The sequence below is a fragment of the Lampetra planeri genome, unplaced genomic scaffold (genome assembly GCF_965212315.1).
Source record: "Lampetra planeri unplaced genomic scaffold, kcLamPlan1.2.h2 scaffold_478, whole genome shotgun sequence".
Taxonomy (NCBI): Eukaryota; Metazoa; Chordata; class Hyperoartia; order Petromyzontiformes; family Petromyzontidae; genus Lampetra; species Lampetra planeri.
In genome coordinates this window covers 5,238-27,387 of record NW_027615301.1, presented here as the reverse complement: position 1 = coordinate 27,387, position 22,150 = coordinate 5,238, and the positions used below count along the sequence as shown (strand labels likewise).

Below are 22,150 nucleotides of genomic sequence, written 5' to 3'. Positions count from 1 at the left end.
ACACAGACACACAAACACACACAGACCCACAGACACCCACACAGACACAGACAGACACCCACACACAGACAGACACACACACAGATACACACACAGACACCCACACAGACACCCACACACACAGAGACACACACACAGATACACACACAGACAACACCCACACACACAGACAGACACACATAGATACACACACAGACACCCACAGACACACACGCACAGACACCCACACACACACACAGACAAAGATCCCCCGTATAACCTTACCAGACTGTTGGGGCAAGTGCTGCTCGCGATAGATGCACACACAGACACCCACACACACAGACACCACACACACAGAGACACACACACACAGACACACACAGAGACACACAGAGACACACACACAGACACACAAACACACAGACACCACACACACAGACACACACGCAGACACACACACAGAGACACACACACAGACACCCACACACAGACACATACACACACACACAGATACACACACACAGACACCACACACACAGACACACACACACAGACACACACACACACAGAGACACACACACAGACACACACACAGACACACACACACAGACACACACACAGACACACACACGCACACACACACGCACACACACAGACACACACAGACACACACAGACACACACGCACACACACACGCACACACACAGACACACACACAGACACACACACGCACACACACAGACACACACACAGACACACACAGACATATACACACAGACACACACACAGACACACACACACAGACACACACACAGAGACAAACACACAGACACCCACACACACAAATATACACACAGATACACACACACAGACACACATACACAGACAAAGATCCCCCGTATAGCCTTACCAGACTGTTGGGGCAAGTGCTGCTAGCGATTGACCCTCACACACTTCCGGTTGACGTCACTCAACGGAGGCGCTTAACCGGACTACGGGTTTCAAAACCCCTCCGGCGTTGACGCCCCCACCACCGGCAACCCTCCAATGGGAACCGAGAAAATGGGAGGGGCGTGTCTGTAAATGCTACTACGGATAGGCGTAGGCGCAACCCAGCCGGCAAAGTGATGGGTTGCCTAGCAACGGCTGCCTAAATTACTAAACTATTAAAACTAAATTGTTTAAGGAAATTATCAACTAATTTTTATGACTTTATTTTGTATCAGACCCATAGACTCATCACACAGAGACCCATAGACTCATCACACAGAGACCCATAGACTCATCACACAGAGACCCACAGACTCATCACACAGAGAGCCACAGACTCACCACACAGAGACCCATAGACTCACACAGAGACCCATCGGACTCATCACACAGAGACCCATAGACTCATCACACAGAGACCCATAGACTCACACAGAGACCCATAGACTCACACAGAGACCCATCGACTCATCACACAGAGACCCATAGACTCATCACACAGAGACCCATAGACTCACACAGAGACCCACAGACTCATCACACAGAGACCCATAGACTCATCACACAGAGACCCATAGACTCACACAGAGACCCATCGACTCATCACACAGATACCCATCGACTCACCACGCAGAGACCCATAGACTCACCACACAGAGACCCACAGACTCACCACACAGAGACCCATAGACTCACCACACAGAGACCCATAGACTCACCACACAGAGAGCCATAGACTCACCACACAGAGAGCCATAGACTCACACAGAGAGCCATAGACTCACCACACAGAGAGCCATAGACTCATCACACAGAGACCCATAGACTCACCACACAGAGACCCATAGACTCACCACACAGAGACCCATAGACTCACCACACAGAGACCCATAGACTCACCACACAGAGACCCATAGACTCACCACACAGAGACCCATAGACTCATCACACAGAGGAAGAACCCACGACTTCCTGTGTACCAGGCGAGGTAGTCAACATCTCTCAGGGTCTGGGATTGAACCCACGACCTCCTGCGTACCAGGCGAGGTAGTCAACATCTCTCAGTGTCTGAGATAGAACCCACGACCTCCTGTGTACCAGGCGAGGTAGTCAACATCTCTCAAGGTCTGGGATTGAACCCACGACCTCCTGTGCACCAGGCGAGGTAGTCAACATCTCTCAGTGTCTGGGATTGAACCCACGACCTCCTGCGCACCAGGCGAGGTAGTCAACATCTCTCAAGGTCTGGGATTGAACCCACGACCTCCTGTGCACCAGGCGAGGTAGTCAACATCTCTCAGTGTCTGGGATTGAACCCACGACCTCCTGTGCACCAGGTGAGGTAGTCAACATCTCTCAGTGTCTGGGATTGAACCCACGACCTCCTGTGCACCAGGCGAGGTAGTCAACATCTCTCAGTGTCTGGGATTGAACCCACGACCTCCTGTGTACCAGGCGAGGTAGTCAACATCTCTCAGTGTCTGGGATTGAACCCACGACCTCCTGTGTACCAGGCGAGGTAGTCAACATCTCTCAAGGTCTGGGATTGAACCCACGACCTCCTGTGCACCAGGCGAGGTAGTCAACATCTCTCAGTGTCTGGGATTGAACCCACGACCTCTTGTGTACCAGGCGAGGTAGTCAACATCTCTCAGTGTCTGGGATTGAACCCACGACCTCCTGTGTACCAGGCGAGGTAGTCAACATCTCTCAGTGTCTGGGATTGAACCCACGACCTCCTGTGCACCAGGCGAGGTAGTCAACATCTCTCAGTGTCTGAGATAGAACCCACGACCTCCTGTGTACTAGGCGAGGTAGTCAACATCTCTCAAGGTCTGGGATTGAACCCACGACCTCCTGCATACCAGGCGAGGTAGTCAACATCTCTCAGTGTCTGGGATTGAACCCACGACCTCCTGTGTACCAGGCGAGGTAGTCAACATCTCTCAGTGTCTGGGATTGAACCCACGACCTCCTGCGTACCAGGCGAGGTAGTCAACATCTCTCAGTGTCTGAGATAGAACCCACGACCTCCTGCGTACCAGGCGAGGTAGTCAACATCTCTCAGTGTCTGAGATAGAACCCACGACCTCCTGCGTGCCAGGCGAGGTAGTCAACATCTCTCAGAGTCTGGGATTGAACCCACGACCTCCTGTGCACCAGGCGAGGTAGTCAACATCTCTCAGTGTCTGGGATTGAACCCACGACCTCCTGCGCACCAGGCGAGGTAGTCAACATCTCTCAGCGTCTGGGATTGAACCCACGACCTCCTGTGCACCAGGCGAGGTAGTCAACATCTCTCAGTGTCTGGGATTGAACCCACGACCTCCTGCGCACCAGGCGAGGTAGTCAACGTCGCTCAGTGTCTGAGATAGAACCCACGACCTCCTGTGTACCAGGCGAGGTAGTCAACATCTCTCAAGGTCTGGGATTGAACCCACGACCTCCTGTGTACCAGGCGAGGTAGTCAACATCTCTCAGTGCCTGGGATTGAACCCACGACCTCCTGTGCACCAGGCGAGGTAGTCAACATCTCTCAGTGCCTGGGATTGAACCCACGACCTCCTGTGCACCAGGCGAGGTAGTCAACATCTCTCAGTGCCTGGGATTGAACCCACGACCTCCTGCGCACCAGGCGAGGTAGTCAACATCTCTCAGTGTCTGAGATAGAACCCACGACCTCCTGTGTACCAGGCGAGGTAGTCAACATCTCTCAAGGTCTGGGATTGAACCCACGACCTCCTGTGCACCAGGCGAGGTAGTCAACATCTCCTGGCTTCGGCTGATGCTGTATTTGGGTTCGCAACGCCACCCAGTGGCCGAGCGGGCGATGTGACCGGGTCTGAGTCTTCCGCGGGGAATTCCCAGAGCGTGGAAAGTCTCTCAATCTGTGACTCTCTCTCATTCCCTCTCTCAACTTGCTCAGTCAAAGCTTGCGACTTGTTCGTGTCGTTATCCATCACCTCCATCACCACCTCCACCATCACCACCTCCATCACCACCTCCACCATCACCACCTCCATCACCACCTCCATCACCACCTCCTCCATCACCACCTCCACCATCACCACCTCCATCACCACCTCCTCCTCCACCTCCTCCACTACCTCCTCCAGTTGTACCAGAAAAGGTGTTCTTCGAGGTGAGTGGGTGAGTGTGTTGTTGTTGGGGTGAGTGGGTGAGTGTGTTGTTGGGGTGAGTGGGTGAGTGTGTTGTTGTTGGGGTGAGTGGGTGAGTGGGTGAGTATGTTGTTGTTGGGGTGAGTGTGTTGTTGTTGGGGTGAGTGGGTGAGTGTGTTGTTGTTGGGTGAGTGTGTTGTTGTTGGGTGAGTGTGTTGTTGTTGGGGTGAGTGGGTGAGTGTGTTGTTGTTGGGGTGAGTGGGTGAGTGGGTGAGTGTGTGTTGTTGGGGTGAGTGTGTTGTTGTTGGGGTGAGTGGGTGAGTGTGTTGTTGTTGGGGTGAGTGGGTGAGTGTGTTGTTGTTGGGGTGAGTGGGTGAGTGGGTGAGTGTGTTGTTGTTGGGGTGAGTGTGTTGTTGTTGGGGTGAGTGTGTTGTTGTTGGGGTGAGTGTGTTGTTGTTGGGGTGAGTGGGTGAGTGTGTTGTTGTTGGGGTGAGTGGGTGAGTGTGTTGTTGTTGGGGTGAGTGGGTGAGTGTGTTGTTGTTGGGGTGAGTGGGTGAGTGTGTTGTTGGGGTGAGTGGGTGAGTGTGTTGTTGGGGTGAGTGGGTGAGTGGGTGAGTGTGTTGTTGTTGGGGTGAGTGGGTGAGTGGGTGAGTGTGTTGTTGTTGGGGTGAGTGGTGAGTGTGTTGTTGTTGGGGTGAGTGGGTGAGTGTGTTGTTGTTGGGGTGAGTGGGTGAGTGTGTTGTTGGGGTGAGTGGGTGAGTGGGTGAGTGTGTTGTTGGGGTGAATGGGTGAGTGTGTTGTTGGGGTGAATGGGTGAGTGTATTGTTGGGGTGAGTGGGTGAGTGGGTGAGTGTGTTGTTGTTGGGGTGAGTGGGTGAGTGTGTTGTTGTTGGGGTGAGTGGGTGAGTGGGTGAGTGTGTTGTTGTTGGGGTGAGTGGGTGAGTGTGTTGTTGCTGGGGTGAGTGGGTGAGTGTGTTGTTGTTGGGGTGAGTGGGTGAGTGGGTGAGTGTGTTGTTGTTGGGGTGAGTGGGTGAGTGTGTTGTTGTTGGGGTGAGTGGGTGAGTGGGTGAGTGTGTTGTTGTTGGGGTGAGTGGGTGAGTGTGTTGTTGTTGGGGTGAGTGGATGAGTGTGTTGTTGTTGGGGTGAGTGGGTGAGTGGGGTGAGTGTGTTGTTGTTGGGGTGAGTGGGTGAGTGGGTGAGTGTGTTGTTGTTGGGGTGAGTGGGTGAGTGTGTTGTTGTTGGGGTGAGTGGGTGAGTGTGTTGTTGTTGGGGTGAGTGGGTGAGTGTGTTGTTGGGGTGAGTGGGTGAGTGGGTGAGTGTGTTGTTGTTGGGGTGAGTGGGTGAGTGTGTTGTTGCTGGGGTGAGTGGGTGAGTGTGTTGTTGTTGGGGTGAGTGGGTGAGTGGGTGAGTATGTTGTTGTTGGGGTGAGTGTGTTGTTGTTGGGGTGAGTGGGGTGAGTGTGTTGTTGTTGGGTGAGTGTGTTGTTGTTGGGTGAGTGTGTTGTTGTTGGGGTGAGTGGGTGAGTGTGTTGTTGTTGGGGTGAGTGGGTGAGTGGGTGAGTGTGTGTTGTTGGGGTGAGTGTGTTGTTGTTGGGGTGAGTGGGTGAGTGTGTTGTTGTTGGGGTGAGTGGGTGAGTGTGTTGTTGTTGGGGTGAGTGGGTGAGTGGGTGAGTGTGTTGTTGTTGGGGTGAGTGTGTTGTTGTTGGGGTGAGTGTGTTGTTGTTGGGGTGAGTGTGTTGTTGTTGGGGTGAGTGGGTGAGTGTGTTGTTGTTGGGGTGAGTGGGTGAGTGTGTTGTTGTTGGGGTGAGTGGGTGAGTGTGTTGTTGTTGGGGGGTGAGTGGGTGAGTGTGTTGTTGGGGTGAGTGGGTGAGTGTGTTGTTGGGGTGAGTGGGTGAGTGGGTGAGTGTGTTGTTGTTGGGGTGAGTGGGTGAGTGGGGTGGTGTGTTGTTGTTGGGGTGAGTGGGTGAGTGTGTTGTTGTTGGGGTGAGTGGGTGAGTGTGTTGTTGTTGGGGTGAGTGGGTGAGTGTGTTGTTGGGGTGAGTGGGTGAGTGGGTGAGTGTGTTGTTGGGGTGATGGGTGAGTGTGTTGTTGGGGTGAGTGGGTGAGTGTGTTGTTGGGGTGAGTGGGTGAGTGGGTGAGTGTGTTGTTGTTGGGGTGAGTGGGTGAGTGTGTTGTTGTTGGGGTGAGTGGGTGAGTGGGTGAGTGTGTTGTTGTTGGGGTGAGTGGGTGAGTGTGTTGTTGCTGGGGTGAGTGGGTGAGTGTGTTGTTGTTGGGGTGAGTGGGTGAGTGTGTTGTTGTTGGGGTGAGTGGGTGAGTGGGTGAGTGTGTTGTTGTTGGGGTGAGTGGGTGAGTGTGTTGTTGTTGGGGTGAGTGGCTGAGTGTGTTGTTGTTGGGGTGAGTGGGTGAGTGGGTGAGTGTGTTGTTGTTGGGGTGAGTGGGTGAGTGGGTGAGTGTGTTGTTGTTGGGGTGAGTGGGTGAGTGTGTTGTTGTTGGGGTGAGTGTGTTGTTGTTGGGGTGAGTGGGTGAGTGTGTTGTTGGGGTGAGTGGGTGAGTGGGTGAGTGTGTTGTTGTTGGGGTGAGTGGGTGAGTGTGTTGTTGCTGGGGTGAGTGGGTGAGTGTGTTGTTGTTGGGGTGAGTGGGTGAGTGGGTGAGTGTGTTGTTGTTGGGGTGAGTGGGTGAGTGTGTTGTTGTTGGGGTGAGTGGGTGAGTGGGTGAGTGTGTTGTTGTTGGGGTGAGTGGGTGAGTGGGTGAGTGTGTTGTTGTTGGGGTGAGTGGGTGAGTGTGTTGTTGTTGGGGTGAGTGGGTGGGTGAGTGTGTTGTTGTTGGGGTGAGTGGGTGAGTGTGTTGGGGTGAGTGGGTGAGTGTGTTGTTGTTGGGGTGAGTGGGTGAGTGGGTGAGTGTGTTGTTGTTGGGGTGAGTGTGTTGTTGTGGGGTGAGTGGGTGAGTGGATGAGTGTGTTGTTGTTGGGGTGAGTGGGTGAGTGGATGAGTGTGTTGTTGTTGGGGTGAGTGGGTGAGTGTGTTGTTGGGGTGAGTGGGTGAGTGGGTGAGTGTGTTGTTGTTGGGGTGAGTGGGTGAGTGTGTTGTTGGGGTGAGTGGGTGAGTGGGTGAGTGTGTTGTTGTTGGGGTGAGTGGGTGAGTGTGTTGTTGGGGTGAGTGGGTGAGTGGGTGAGTGTGTTGTTGTTGGGGTGAGTGGGTGAGTGTGTTGTTGTTGGGGTGAGTGTGTTGGGGTGAGTGGGTGAGTGTGTTGTTGTTGGGGTGAGTGGGTGAGTGGGTGAGTGGGTGAGTGTGTTGTTGTTGGGGTGAGTGGGTGAGTGTGTTGTTGGGGTGAGTGGGTGAGTGTGTTGTTGTTGGGGTGAGTGGATGAGTGTGTTGTTGTTGGGGTGAGTGGGTGAGTGGGTGAGTGTGTTGTTGGGGTGAGTGGGTGAGTGGGTGAGTGTGTTGTTGTTGGGTTGAGTGGGTGAGTGGGTGAGTGTGTTGTTGGGGTGAGTGGGTGAGTGTGTTGTTGTTGGGGTGAGTGGGTGAGTGTGTTGTTGTTGGGGTGAGTGGGTGAGTGTGTTGTTGTTGGGGTGAGTGGGTGAGTGTGTTGTTGTTGGGGTGAGTGGGTGAGTGGGTGAGTGTGTTGTTGTTGGGGTGAGTGGGTGAGTGTGTTGTTGTTGGGGTGAGTGGGTGAGTGGGTGAGTGTGTTGTTGTTGGGGTGAGTGGGTGAGTGTGTTGTTGGGGTGAGTGGGTGAGTGGGTGAGTGTGTTGTTGGGGTGAGTGGGTGAGTGGGTGAGTGTGTTGTTGTTGGGGTGAGTGGGTGAGTGTGTTGTTGTTGGGGTGAGTGGGTGAGTGTGTTGTTGTTGGGGTGAGTGGGTGAGTGGGTGAGTGTGTTGTTGTTGGGGTGAGTGGGTGAGTGTGTTGTTGGGGTGAGTGGGTGAGTGGGTGAGTGTGTTGTTGTTGGGGTGAGTGGGTGAGTGTGTTGTTGTTGGGGTGAGTGGGTGAGTGTGTTGTTGTTGGGGTGAGTGGGTGAGTGGGTGAGTGTGTTGTTGTTGGGGTGAGTGGGTGAGTGTGTTGTTGTTGGGGTGAGTGGGTGAGTGTGTTGTTGTTGGGGTGAGTGGGTGAGTGGGTGAGTGTGTTGTTGTTGGGGTGAGTGGGTGAGTGTGTTGTTGGGGTGAGTGGGTGAGTGTGTTGTTGTTGGGGTGAGTGGGTGAGTGGGTGAGTGTGTTGTTGGGGTGAGTGGGTGAGTGGGTGAGTGTGTTGTTGTTGGGTTGAGTGGGTGAGTGGGTGAGTGTGTTGTTGGGGTGAGTGGGTGAGTGTGTTGTTGTTGGGGTGAGTGGGTGAGTGTGTTGTTGTTGGGGTGAGTGGGTGAGTGTGTTGTTGTTGGGGTGAGTGGGTGAGTGTGTTGTTGTTGGGAGTGAGTGGGTGAGTGGGTGAGTGTGTTGTTGTTGGGGTGAGTGGGTGAGTGTGTTGTTGTTGGGGTGAGTGGGTGAGTGGGGTGAGTGTGTTGTTGTTGGGGTGAGTGGGTGAGTGTGTTGTTGGGGTGAGTGGGTGAGTGGGTGAGTGTGTTGTTGGGGTGAGTGGGTGAGTGGGTGAGTGTGTTGTTGTTGGGGTGAGTGGGTGAGTGTGTTGTTGTTGGGGTGAGTGGGTGAGTGTGTTGTTGTTGGGGTGAGTGGGTGAGTGGGTGAGTGTGTTGTTGTTGGGGTGAGTGGGTGAGTGTGTTGTTGGGGTGAGTGGGTGAGTGGGTGAGTGTGTTGTTGTTGGGGTGAGTGGGTGAGTGTGTTGTTGTTGGGGTGAGTGGGTGAGTGTGTTGTTGTTGGGGTGAGTGGGTGAGTGGGTGAGTGTGTTGTTGTTGGGGTGAGTGGGTGAGTGTGTTGTTGTTGGGGTGAGTGGGTGAGTGTGTTGTTGTTGGGGTGAGTGGGTGAGTGGGTGAGTGTGTTGTTGTTGGGGTGAGTGGGTGAGTGTGTTGTTATTGGGGTGAGTGAGAGAGCGAGCGAGAGAGTGAGCGAGAGGTGGGGGTTTACATAAAGCAAAGTTATAAAAAATAAATTACGAAATGATGAACGAAGCAAAGTGCCGACTACACCGAGCATCTTCTTGTTCGCTCTGATCATTTAAAAAGAAAAGAGACCTAGCATGGGAGACGATTACCCACAATCCTGCAGCGCGAGAGCGAGAGAGGAGAACAATTGGCTCAGTTGTGATCACGTGACGCTCGGCATTGCAAGATCTCGCTCGTTTATCAAGTAAACTTTTATCAAACATTTTTTGGTCGTCTTGCAAAACACTCGCAGACCAAGTGACTCGCAATCTAAGGTTTTACTGTATATCGATGTAATGACCGAAATTAAGAAACTACTCGCCACAAGCCAATGTTGCAGCCTAACGGCTATTCAAAATGTAGGCTGAGGTCACCGATTGGTGCAGAGAGGCCTTTGGCCTTGATTGTTTCTCGAACGACGATTTGGAGGGAAAGTTTTTGAACGACGATTTGGTGGAAATTTTTCGAACGACGATTTGGCAAGCAAGTTTTGCGAATGCCGATTTGGCGGGAAAGTTTTCGAACGACGATTTGGCAGGAAGGTTTTCGAATGCCGATTTGGCGGGAAAGTTTTCGAAAGGACGCTTCGGCAGGAAGGTTTTCGAATGCCGATTTGGCGGGAAAGTGTTCGAAGGACGCTTCGGCAGGAAGGTTTTCGAATGCCGATTTGGCGGGAAAGTGTTCGAAGGACGCTTCGGCAGGAAGGTTTTCGAATGCCGATTTGGCGGGAAAGTGTTAGAAGGACGCTTCGGCAGGAAGGTTTCCGAATGCCGATTTGGCGGGAAAGTTTTCGAAAGGACGCTTCGGCAGGAAGGTTTCCGAATGCCGATTTGGCGGGAAAGTTTTCGAAAGGACGCTTCGGCAGGAAGGTTTTCGAATGCCGATTTGGCGGGAAAGTGTTCGAAGGACGCTTCGGCAGGAAGGTTTCCGAATGCCGATTTGGCGGGAAAGTTTTCGAAAGGACGCTTCGGCAGGAAGGTTTCCGAATGCCGATTTGGCGGGAAAGTTTTCGAAAGGACGCTTCGGCAGGAAGGTTTTTGAATGCCGATTTTTGGCGGGAAAGTGTTCGAAGGACGCTTCGGCAGGAAGGTTTTCGAATGCCGATTTGGCGGGAAAGTTTTGGAAGGACGCTTCGGCAGGAAGGTTTTCGAATGCCGATTTGGCGGGAAAGTGTTCGAAGGACGCTTCGGCAGGAAGGTTTTCGAATGCAGATTTGGCGGGAAAGTGTTCGAAGGACGCTTCGGCAGGAAGGTTTCCGAATGCCGATTTGGCGGGAAAGTTTTCGAAAGGACGCTTCGGCAGGAAGGTTTCCGAATGCCGATTTGGCGGGAAAGTGTTCGAACAACGATTCCGCGAGAAAGTTTTGAAACGACAATTTGGCGGGAAAGTTTTCGAACGATGATTTGGCGGGAAAGTTTTCGAACGACGATTTGGCGGGAAACCCGGAGGTGACGGCCGGGAGCCGTTTGGATGGGGCACGACAGGGATTTGGATGGGGAGAAACGATACCCGGCTACCCGTACCCGGCCGGATACGGGTAGGCCGTGAGTCACTGGTGAGTCACCGTTTGTCACTCATTTCCCAACGTCTTGTCTCTTCTCACAATTCAAGTTCCTAGAATCAACCCACCCGCGCCTGCAACATGGCTTCATCCCAGAGGTCGCAATCGGCTACCCGTACCCTACCCGATACCCGGCCGGGTACGGGTAGGGTACGGGTAGAGTACTGGTACCCGTTTGCGACCCTGGTGCGGCCGGTTACGGGTACGGGTAAGGAATCAAAACCCGTTTGCGACCTCTGGTTCAGAGGGAAGGGGACGAATGTCAATGGCAGCCAAGAAGGGCTCCCCGGGGGGGGGGGGGGGGGCGGGGGCTCACGAAGTCACGGCAACAAACGATGCGGTAAGTCAAACAAAACGTCCAAGGGAGAGTGGGGCGTGCAAATCACGAGGACGACGATTGCTGACGACGACAAACTCCGTTTTTAAATTTTTTTACTTCACCAGGTGAAGCCCCCGAGAGATGCCACCGCCACCGCCACTGCTTCTCCACCGCGTCCGGCAGCTGCTCCCGTTCCCGCTGCTGCTGCTGCTACTCGTGGCAATCACCGAGATCAACGCGGACGTGGACGCGTGCCCTGAGAAGTGCATCTGCTACGAGTCGACGGCGGACTGCTCCTTCCGGGGCCTCCGCTCGCTCCCCCTCGGGCCCGGCGGGATTTTGCCCGACGTCGAGTGGCTCCGCCTGGACTTCAACGAGCTGCAGGTGTGGCCGGGGCTTCCCGACCTGGGGCCCTCCTCCTCCGACGACGTGGGGCCCTCCGATGTGGGGCCCTCCTCTGACGTGGGGCTCTCCTCCGACGTGGGACCCTCCTCCGACGTGGGACCCTCCTCCGACGTGGGACCCTCCTCCGACGTGGGACCCTCCTCCAATGTGGGGCCCTCCTCCGACGTGGGGCCCTCCTCCGACGTGGGGCTCTCCTCCTCCTCCGACGTGGGGCCCTCCACCTCCTCCGCCACCTCCGACACCTCCGCCACCTCCACCCGCCGCAGGCCCCGCCGTCTCCGACGCCTGTGCCTCAACAACAACGAGATCGTGGCGATCGCGCGGGGAGCCTTCGACGGGACGCCGCTCCTGGAGACGCTGTCCCTGCACGCCAACCGGATCGGCGTCGTGCCGGACGGCGCCTTCGACGGCCTCCCCCGCCTGGCGCTCGTCCGCCTGCACGACAACCCCTGGGACTGCGGCCGCCCCGGGGTCGACTACCTGAGCCGCTGGATACGGCTGCACGGGGAGCGCACGATGGACGACTTCTACGAGGTGCGATGCAACGTCGGGGGGGGCGGCGGCCGGCTGGTCAAGGACGTCAGCGTGGAGGGGGCGGAGGAGGTGGTGGAGCAGGAGGTGGATGTGGTGGTGGAGAAGAAGAAGGTGGATGTGGTGGTGGTGAAGAAGGTGGAGGGGGTGGAGCGTCGCTCCGACGCGGGGAACGGGGGAGTGGCTTTGGCAGTGCGGAGGGACCCAGTCGCCTCTCGCCGCGTGCTCACCATCGCCGCCCTGGTGGTGTGGAGCGCCCAGTGAGATGCTCTCTCCTTAGACCTCTCTCTCTCTCTCACTCCACTCTCTCCCTACTCATCTCACTTCACTCTCCTCCACGCTCTCTCCTTAGACCTCTCTCTCTCACTCCACTCTCTCCCTACTCATCTCACTCCACTCTCATCTCACTCCACTCCACGCTCTCTCCTTAGCTCTCTCTCTCATCTCACTCCACTCTCATCTCACTCCACTCTCTCCCTACTCATCTCACGCCCAGTGAGACGCTCTCTCCTTAGACCTCTCTCTCTCTCATCTCACTCCACTCTCCTTAGACCTCTCTCATCTCACTCCACTCCACTCTCATCTCACTCCACTCTCCTTAGCTCTCTCTCTCATCTCACTCCACTCTCATCTCACTCCACTGTCTCCCTACTCATCTCACTCCACTCTCATCTCACTCCACACTCTCTCCTGCCTCTCCCCTCTCATCTCACTCCACGTTCTCCTGTCTCTCACTCTCATCTCACTCCACTCCACGCACTCTCCTGTCTCTCCCCTCTCATCTCACTCCACTCCACGCACTCCCCTGTCTCTCCCTCTCATCTCACTCCACTCCACACACTCTCCTGTCTCTCCCCTCTCATCTCACTCCCCTCCACGCACTCTCCTGTCTCTCCCCTCTCATCTCACTCCACTCCACGCACTCCCCTGTCTCTCCCCTCTCATCTCACTCCACTCCACGCACTCCCCTGTCTCTCCCTCTCATCTCACTCCACTCCACACACTCTCCTGTCTCTCCCCTCTCATCTCACTCCCCTCCACGCACTCTCCTGTCTCTCCCCTCTCATCTCACTCCACTCCACGCACTCCCCTGTCTCTCCCCTCTCATCTCACTCCACTCCACACACTCCCCTGTCTCTCCCTCTCATCTCACTCCCCTCCACGCACTCTCCTGTCTCTCATCTCACTCTACTCACATAATTGGAGCCTAATCCCAGGATGGATCGTAGACAGGTTAGGATAAATGTTTCTATGATGTTTTATTAGGTTTGTCCACGTTTCGCATTTGGAGAAAAGGGAGGGCATGGCCATACGATCCCTTCTCTACTCACCCACACACTCACCTACTCACTCACGGATCCACTCACTCACCCACACACTCACTCACCCACGCATTCACTCACTCACCCACACACTCACCCACTCACTCACCCACTCACTCACCCACTGACACACCCACTCACTCACCCACTCACTCACCCACTCACTCACCTACTCACTGATTCACTCACACACCCACTCACTCACTCACCCACGCATTCACTCACTCACCCACACACTCACTCATCCACTCACCTACTCATTGATGCACTCACACACCCACCCACTCACTCACCCACTCATTCACTCACTCACCCACACACTCACCCACTCACTCACCCACTCACTCACCCACTGACACACCCACTCACTCACCCACTCACTCACCCACTCACTCACCTACTCACTGATGCACTCACACACCCACTCACTCACTCACCCACTCATTCACTCACTCACCCACACACTCACTCACCCACACACCTACTCATTGATGCACTCACTCACCCACGCATTCACTCACTCACCCACACACTCACCTACTCACACACTCATTGATGCACTCACACACCCACACACTCACTCACTCACGCATTCACTCACTCACCCACACACTCACTCATCCACTCACACACTCACCTACTCATTGATGCACTCACACACCCACTCACTCACTCACCCACTCATTCACTCACTCACCCACACACTCACCCACTCACTCACCCACTCACTCACCCACTGACACACCCACTCACTCACCCACTCACTCACCCACTCACTCACCTACTCACTGATGCACTCACACACCCACTCACTCACTCACCCACTCATTCACTCACTCACCCACACACTCACTCACCCACACACCTACTCATTGATGCACTCACTCACCCACGCATTCACTCACTCACCCACACACTCACCTACTCACACACTCATTGATGCACTCACACACCCACACACTCACTCACTCACGCATTCACTCACTCACCCACACACTCACTCATCCACTCACACACTCACCTACTCATTGATGCACTCACACACCCACTCACTCACTCACCCACTCATTCACTCACTCACCCAATCACTCATATACTCATTGATCCACTCACACACCCACCCACTCACTCACCCACTCATTCACTCACATACTCACCCACCCACTCACTCACCTACTTACTGATCCACTCACACACCCCACCCACTCACACACCCACCCACTCACACACCCACACACTCACTCACACACACAATCACCCACTCATCCACTCACTCAATCACCCACTCATCCACTCACACACCCACACACACAATCACCCACTCATCCACTCACTCAATCACCCACTCATCCACTCACACACCCACACACACAATCACCCACTCATCCACTCACACAATCACCCACTCACCCACTCACACACCCACACACACAATCACCCACTCATCCACTCACACAATCACCCACTCATCCACTCACTCAATCACCCACTCACACACCCACCCACTCACTCACACACACAATCACCCACTCACACACCCACTCACTCACTCACACACTCACTCACTCACACACACAATCACCCACTCATCCACTCACTCAATCACCCACTCACCCACTCACACACCCACCCACTCACTCACACACACACTCACTCACTCACACACACAATCACCCACTCACACACCCACTCACTCACACACCCACCCACTCACTCACACACACAATCACCCGTAGGAGGTGGGCAGGGGGGTTTCAAAGTCATATTATTCCCATGAATATGCTAAATTCCTCTTGATATGCACATTCTTTTGTTAAGGCGCTCTTCTTCTTCCACCTCCAACCCAGCTTATATACAAGCTCCTAGCTTGGCAGTGTCTCATTCTTCACCTGAAGACGGCTGCTTGCGTTGTAGCCGAAACGTCGTGAGAATTGTTTTATTATGTTTTATTTGTATTATTTTATTACTTCCCTTCTACGTGACTTTACCGAAAGAACCAAGAAGATGAATCCCTGCAGTCACGAAAGCTTTACATCGAAAAATTGATAACACTGGTCAACAAAAACATTTCTGGCCTGGACTTTTGCAGCTGTTCGAGACTAATTTCGCAGGGTGCCGATTCCAAATCTGATCTCAGATTTGCTCCAACACATCTCATTTTTAAATCCTTTATATTAAGTTCACTCGTTTGCTTAGGACCGTGCAAATCTTTAGTTCGTTTTTTAACCCACTTCCCGTGATCCAATCGAGCTGGCATTTTGCACACAGACTCGTTGTGCGTGACAATTGATTTTCGTGAAAGTTTTTTCCCAAAATTGTACACTTTTTAGGAAATGTTTTTTTTAATATTTAATTACCAATTGTTTAATGGTGGCAGGCAATCGTCTGACCCATAGGTGGCAGCCATCTCAAGCCAGAGGACGAGAGGACTCTAGCCGCCACGCATATCAAGGATTTATAGTGAAAAACTTTGTTTTTACGGGTTTACTTGTTATGCTATCGGCATACCCCATTTTCATTGATTTTACCCGAAATTAATTGCAAGTTGTTGCGAGTCAGTGACTGCTTTAGTGTTAAAATACGGTGCTGTATTTTTAGGATGGTGTGTTTGTAATATCATTTTATGTAGATATCCACATTTATTTAATATTTTTCTTCTGCAGTTTTTATTGAAAATGCAATATTCGATATCTCAAAAACCTGATGTGATAGACAAAAACTGATGCCAGATTTGGAATCGGCACCCTCCCAAAATTACCTTACAACCGTTGGAATATCTTATGCCAGAAAAAGTGTGTTGATCAGTGTAATTGTTTTTTTTACCCTTCTATCTGGCAACAAAACTGACACCTTTTATTTTACAAGGAGTCATGTTTGCATTGACCACAATACCTGCGGTCGGAATGCAAACAAAAAACACACAACTCTGATAATGTATGCACCGTCCTTGACATTGATTGGTCCACACCCGAGACAGCTTTCTTAGAGCCTAGTCTCACATGGTGTTGAATAAATGTTCACACTTGTGTTACGTCAATAGAGAGTGCATGCAGTGTGAGTGGACTAGTGGCCACGGGAGGTAATGCCAGGGGAGTCAGCCTGCAGTGCGAGTGGACTAGTGGCCACGGGAGGTAATGACAGGGGAGTCAGCCTGCAGTGTGAGTGGACTAGTGGCCACGGGAGGTAATGACAGGGGAGTCAGCCTGCAGTGCGAGTGGACTAGTGGCCACGGGAGGTAATGACAGGGGAGTCAGCCTGCAGTGCGAGTGGACTAGTGGCCACGGGAGGTAATGACAGGGGAGTCAGCCTGCAGTGCGAGTGGACTAGTGGCCACGGGAGGTAATGACAGGGGAGTCAGCCTGCAGTGCGAGTGGACTAGTGGCCACGGGAGGTAATGACAGGGGAGTCAGCCTGCAGTGCGAGTGGACTAGTGGCCACGGGAGGTAATGACAGGGGAGTCAGCCTGCAGTGCGAGTGGACTAGTGGCCACGGGAGGTAATGACAGGGGAGTCAGCCTGCAGTGCGAGTGGACTAGTGGCCACGGGAGGTAATGACAGGGGAGTCAGCCTGCAGTGTGAGTGGACTAGTGGCCACGGGAGGTAATGACAGGGGAGTCAGCCTGCAGTGTGAGTGGACTGGTGGCCACGGGAGGTAATGACAGGGGAGTCAGCCTGCAGTGTGAGTGGACTGGTGGCCACGGGAGGTAATGACAGGGGAGTCGGTCGTCACCACCACCGCCACCGTCACCACCACCACCATCACCACCACCACCACCACCAACGCCACTGTCACCACCACCATCACCGCCACTGTCACCACCGCCACCACCGCCACCACCACCACCACCAACACCACCGTCACCACCACCACCACCACCACCCCCTCCACCACCACCACCACCACCACCCCCCTCCACCACCACCACCACCACCACCCCCTCCACCACCACCACCACCACCCCCTCCACCACCACCACCACCACCACCATCATCACCACCACCACCACCACCCCCCTCCACCACCACCACCATCACCATCACCACCACCACCGCCGCCGCCACCACCACCATCACCACCACCACCACCACGCGGCGGGCACCACGGCCACGACCACCGCCGCCGTCGCCACGACGACCACGGCGGCCAGCGCCAGACCCACGTCCCGGGTGGGCCACGTCGCCACGGCGACGGCCGCCCCCCGCCAGGCCTAGTCAGCTGGGTTGCCCCTGGGCCACCGCCTGGTGCCCCAGGGCCCGCCGGGCCGCCAGGAGGCGCCGGTGCAGCGACGTCGCGGCCAGCGCCGAGAGCCGCTCCCCCTCATCAAGCGGTAGTGCAGCCAGTAGCCACCAGCACCACGCGGGGCCGTCCGGGGCCCGTCTGGAGGGTGGGGCGGGGCGGGGGGGGGTGGGGCGGGGGGGTGGGGCGGGGGGGTGGGGCGGGGGAGGGGGGCAGCCGCAGTTGGCGAGAGGTTAACTCCCTCACCCGGTGTGTGAATGGTTGAATGGGTAGGTGGGTGGGTGGGTGAGTGGGTGGGTGGGTGGGTGAGTGAGTGGGTGAGTTGGTGTGTGAGACCACCTGCGTACCAGGCGAGGTAGTCAACATCTCTCAGTGTCTGGGATCGAACCCACGACCTCCTGCGTACCAGGCGAGGTAGTCAACATCTCTCAATGTCTAGGATCGAACCCACGACCTCCTGTGCACCAGGCGAGGTAGTCAACATCTCTCAGGGTCTGGGATTGAACCCACGACCTCCTGTGCACCAGGCGAGGTAGTCAACATCTCTCAGTGTCTGGGATTGAACCCACGACCTCCTGCGCACCAGGCGAGGTAGTCAACATCTCTCAGTGTCCGGGATTGAACCCACGACCTCCTGCGTACCAGGCGAGGTAGTCAACATCTCTCAGTGTCTGGGATTGAACCCACGACCTCCTGCGTACCAGGCGAGGTAGTCAACATCTCTCAGTGTCTGGGATCGAACCCACGACCTCCTGCGTACCAGGCGAGGTAGTCAACATCTCTCGGTGTCTGGGATCGAACCCACGACCTCCTGTGTACCAGGCGAGGTAGTCAACATCTCTCAGTGTCTGGGATCGAACCCACGACCTCCTGCGTACCAGGCGAGGTAGTCAACATCTCTCAGTGTCTGGGATCGAACCCACGACCTCCTGCGTACCAGGCGAGGTAGTCAACATCTCTCAGGGTCTGGGATTGAACCCACGACCTCCTGCGTACCAGGCGAGGTAGTCAACATCTCTCAGTGTCTGCGATCAAACCCACGACCTCCTGCGCACCAGGCGAGGTAGTCAACATCTCATAGCCACCGTGATGATGATGATGAGGAGAGAGGGAGTCACCACCTGTGGGTCCGGGTCCATGGGCGGCATGGGCCCGAAGAGACGCAGGATCTGCGCGCGGGGGAGTGGCGGTAGCGAGGCGAGCCAGGCTGCGGCCTGGTCGTACACCGCCTGCTGCAGGTGCAGCAGCTCCTGCAGGTCCGCCCCCCGCCACCTGCAAGACGACGCACATGAGACACAGGCAAAGGTCCCCCGTGTAGCCTCCAGCAGAGCGCAGGGGCAAGTGGGGTTAGCGAGTACCAGTGCCGATGAGACACAGGCAAAGGTCCCCCAGGTAGCGGGTGAGTAGGTGAGTGAGTGGGTGGCAGAGTGAGTGAGTGGGTGAGTGAGTGGGTGAGTGAGTGGGTGGGTGAGTAGGTGAGTGAGTTGGTGGGCGAGTGAGTGGCTGAGTGGGTGGGTGAGTGAGTGGACGAGTGAGTGAGCGGGTGAGTGAGTAGGTGAGTGAGTGAGTGAGTGGGTGGGTGGGTGGGGTGAGCGGGTGGGTGGGTGGGTGAGCAAGTGAGTGAGTGGGTGGGAGAGTGAGTGAGTGAGTGGGTGAGTGAGTGGGTGAGTGAGTGGGTGGGTGAGTGGGTGAGTGAGTGAGTAGGTGAGTGAGTTGGTGGGCGAGTGAGTGGCTGAGTGGGTGGGTGAGTGAGTGGACGAGTGAGTGAGCGGGTGAGTGAGTAGGTGAGGGTGGAGTGAGTGAGTGGTGGGTGGGTGGGTGGTGAGCGAGTGAGTGAGTGGGTGGGTGAGTGAGCAGTGGGATGAGTGTGTGAGTGGGTGGGTGGGTGAGCAAGTGAGTGAGTGGGGTGGGTGAGTGAGCAGTTGGGTGAGTGTGTGAGTGAGTGGGAGGGTGAGTGGGTGGGTGGGTGGGTGAGCGAGCAGTTGGGTGAGTGAGCGGGTGGGTGAGTGAGTGGCTGAGTGAGTGAGGGGGTGAGTAGGTGAGTAGGTGAGTGAGTGGGTGGGTGAGTGAGTGAGTAGGTGAGTGAGTGTGTGGGCGAGTGAGTGGCTGAGTGAGTGAATAAGTGAGTGGGTGGGTGGGTGAGTGAGTGAGCGGGTGGGTGGGTGGGCGAGCGAGTGAGTGAGCGAGGTGAGTGGTTGAGTGAGCGAGTGAGCACGTGGGTGGGTGGGTGAGTGAGCGGCTGGGCGGGCAGGTGGGTGAGTGAGCGGGTGGGTGGGTGAGTGAGTGAGCGGGTGGGTGGGTGAGTGAGTGGGTGAGTGAGTGAGTGAGCGGGTGGGTGGGTGGGTGAGTGAGTGGCTGAGTGAGTGAGGGGGTGAGTAGGTGAGTGAGTGGGTCGGTGAGTGAGTGGCTGATTGAGCGGGTGGGTGGGTGAGTAGGTGAGTGAATGGGTGGGTGAGTGAGCGGGCGAGTAGGTGAGTGAGTGGGTGGGCGAGTGAGTGGCTGAGTGAGTGAGCGGGCGAGTAGGTGAGTGAGTGGGTGGGCGAGTGAGTGGCTGAGTGAGCGAGCGGGCGAGTAGGTGAGTGAGTGGGTGGGCGAGTGAGTGGTTGAGTGAGCGGGTGGGGTGGGTGGGTGAGCGAGTGAGTGAGCGAGCGAGTGAGTGAGCGAGTGGTTGAGTGAGCGAGTGAGCACGTGGGTGGGTGAGTGAGCGGCTGGGCGGGCAGGTGGGTGAGTGAGCGGGCGGGTGGGTGAGGCGAGCGAGCGGGCGAGTTCCCCCACGCCCCCCCCCCCATCGACCCTCACCCTCTCGTCCTCCAGGTGGACAATGTTGGCCGTGCTGTAGCCGTCGCGCTCGCCCCGCGACTCCACGCGGAAGCGTCGTCCACCCACGGTGTCCACCGCCAATCGACCGTCCGCAAAGTGCTCCACCCGGCGGATGTGCAGCATGCAGCCGTGCTCGGAGAACCTGTTACACGCCACTCGCAGCAGGGGGTGGTGGGGGGGAGTGGGGGGAGTGGTGGGGGGGGGTGAGGAGGGGGAGTGGTGGTGGGAGTGGTGGTGGGGGGGGGGGTGGTGGGGGGAGGGGGGGGGAGTGGTGGGGGGAAGGGGGGGAGTGGTGGTGAGTGGTGGGGGGAGTGATTGAATGGATGGGCGGGTGAGTGAATGGGTGAGCGGGTGGTTGGGTGAGCGGGTGAACGAGAGAGTGGGTGACTTGTGACTGAGCGAGGGTGAACGATGTGAACGAGGGAATGACTGAGCGAGTGTGAACGAGTGAGCGAGGGAATGACTGAGCGATGCGAGCAGGTGACTGAGCGAGTGAGGCGAGTGAGCGAGGGAATGACTGAGCGAGTGAATGAGTGAGCGAGGGAATGACTGAGCGAGCGAGCAGGTGACTGAGCAAGGTGAGCGAGGGAATGACTGAGCGAGCGAGCAGGTGACTGAGCGAGTGAGCGAGTGAACGAGGGAATGACTGAGCGAGTGAATGAGTGAACGAGGGAATGACTGAGCGAGTGAGCGAGTGAGCGAGGGAATGACTGAGCGAGCGAGCAGGTGACTGAGCGAGTGAGCGAGAGGTGAGCGAGGGAATGACTGAGCGAGCGAGCAGGTGACTGAGCGAGTGAGCGAGGTGAGCGAGGGAATGACTGAGCGAGCGAGCAGGTGACTGAGCGAGTGAGCGAGTGAACGAGGGAATGACTGAGCGAGTGAATGAGTGAACGAGGGAATGACTGAGCGAGTGAGCGACGTGAGCGAGGGAATGACTGAGCGAGCGAGCAGGTGACTGAGCGAGTGAATGAGGGAATGACTGAGCGAGTGAGCAGGTGACTGAGCGAGTGAACGAGGGAATGACTGAGCGATGTGAACGAGGGGATGAGTGAGCGAGTGAGCAGGTGACTGAGCGAGTGAACGAGTGAATGAGGGAATGACTGAGCGAGTGAGCAGGTGAACTGAGCGACGTGAGAACGAGTGAATGAGGAATGACTGAGCGAGTGAGCAGGTGACTGAGCGAGTGAACGAGTGAATGAGGGAATGACTGAGCGAGTGAGCAGGTGACTGAGCGAGTGAATGAGGGAATGACTGAGCGAGCGAGCAGGTGACTGAGCGAGTGAGCGAGTGAACGAGGGAATGAGTGAATGAGTGAGCAGGTGACTGAGCGAGGTGAGCGAGTGAGCGAGTGAACGAGGAATGACTGAGCGAGCGAGCAGGTGACTGAGCGAGTGAGCGAGTGAGCGAGTGGAACGAGGGAATGACTGAGCAAGCGAGCAGGTGACTGAGCGAGGTGAGCGATGGTGAACGAGTGAACGAGGGAATGACTGAGCGAGCGAGCAGGTGACTGAGCGAGGTGAGCGAGTGAATGAGTGAACGAGGGAATGACTGAGCGAGTGAACGAGGTGAGCGAGGGAATGACTGAGCAAGCGAGCAGGTGACTGAGCGAGTGAGCGAGTGAGGGAGTGGAATGAGCGAGCGAGCAGGTGACTGAGCGAGTTGAACGAGGGAATGACTGAGCGAGGGTGAACGAGTGAGCGAGGTGAACGAGCGAGCGAGGGAATGACTGAGCGAGTGAATGACTGAACGAGCGAGTGAGCGAATGAGAGCGAGCGAGTGAGGGAATGAGTGAACGAGCGAGCGAGTGAGCGAGTGAGGGAGAGAATGACTGAGCTAGAGCGAGGGAG

At 55.8% G+C, this 22,150-nt stretch overlaps 1 protein-coding gene across 2 annotated transcripts; it reads left to right on the top strand.

Annotated features, from left to right (window-relative positions):
* The first annotated feature begins 3,788 nt into the window (after positions 1–3,788).
* Positions 3,789–12,197, top strand: LOC144741224 (uncharacterized). Of its 2 annotated transcripts, none has more exons than XM_078623823.1 (2): positions 3,789–4,122; positions 11,115–12,197. In XM_078623823.1, exon 2 carries the CDS (start codon positions 11,131–11,133, stop codon positions 12,187–12,189), a length of 1,059 nt encoding a protein of 352 aa, XP_078479949.1. In that variant the 5' UTR covers positions 3,789–4,122; positions 11,115–11,130; the 3' UTR covers positions 12,190–12,197. The 2 variants fall into 2 exon arrangements, with proteins under 2 accessions (XP_078479949.1, XP_078479948.1); XM_078623822.1 differs by having other exon boundaries at positions 3,792–4,114.
* The last annotated feature ends 9,953 nt before the right edge of the window (positions 12,198–22,150 follow it).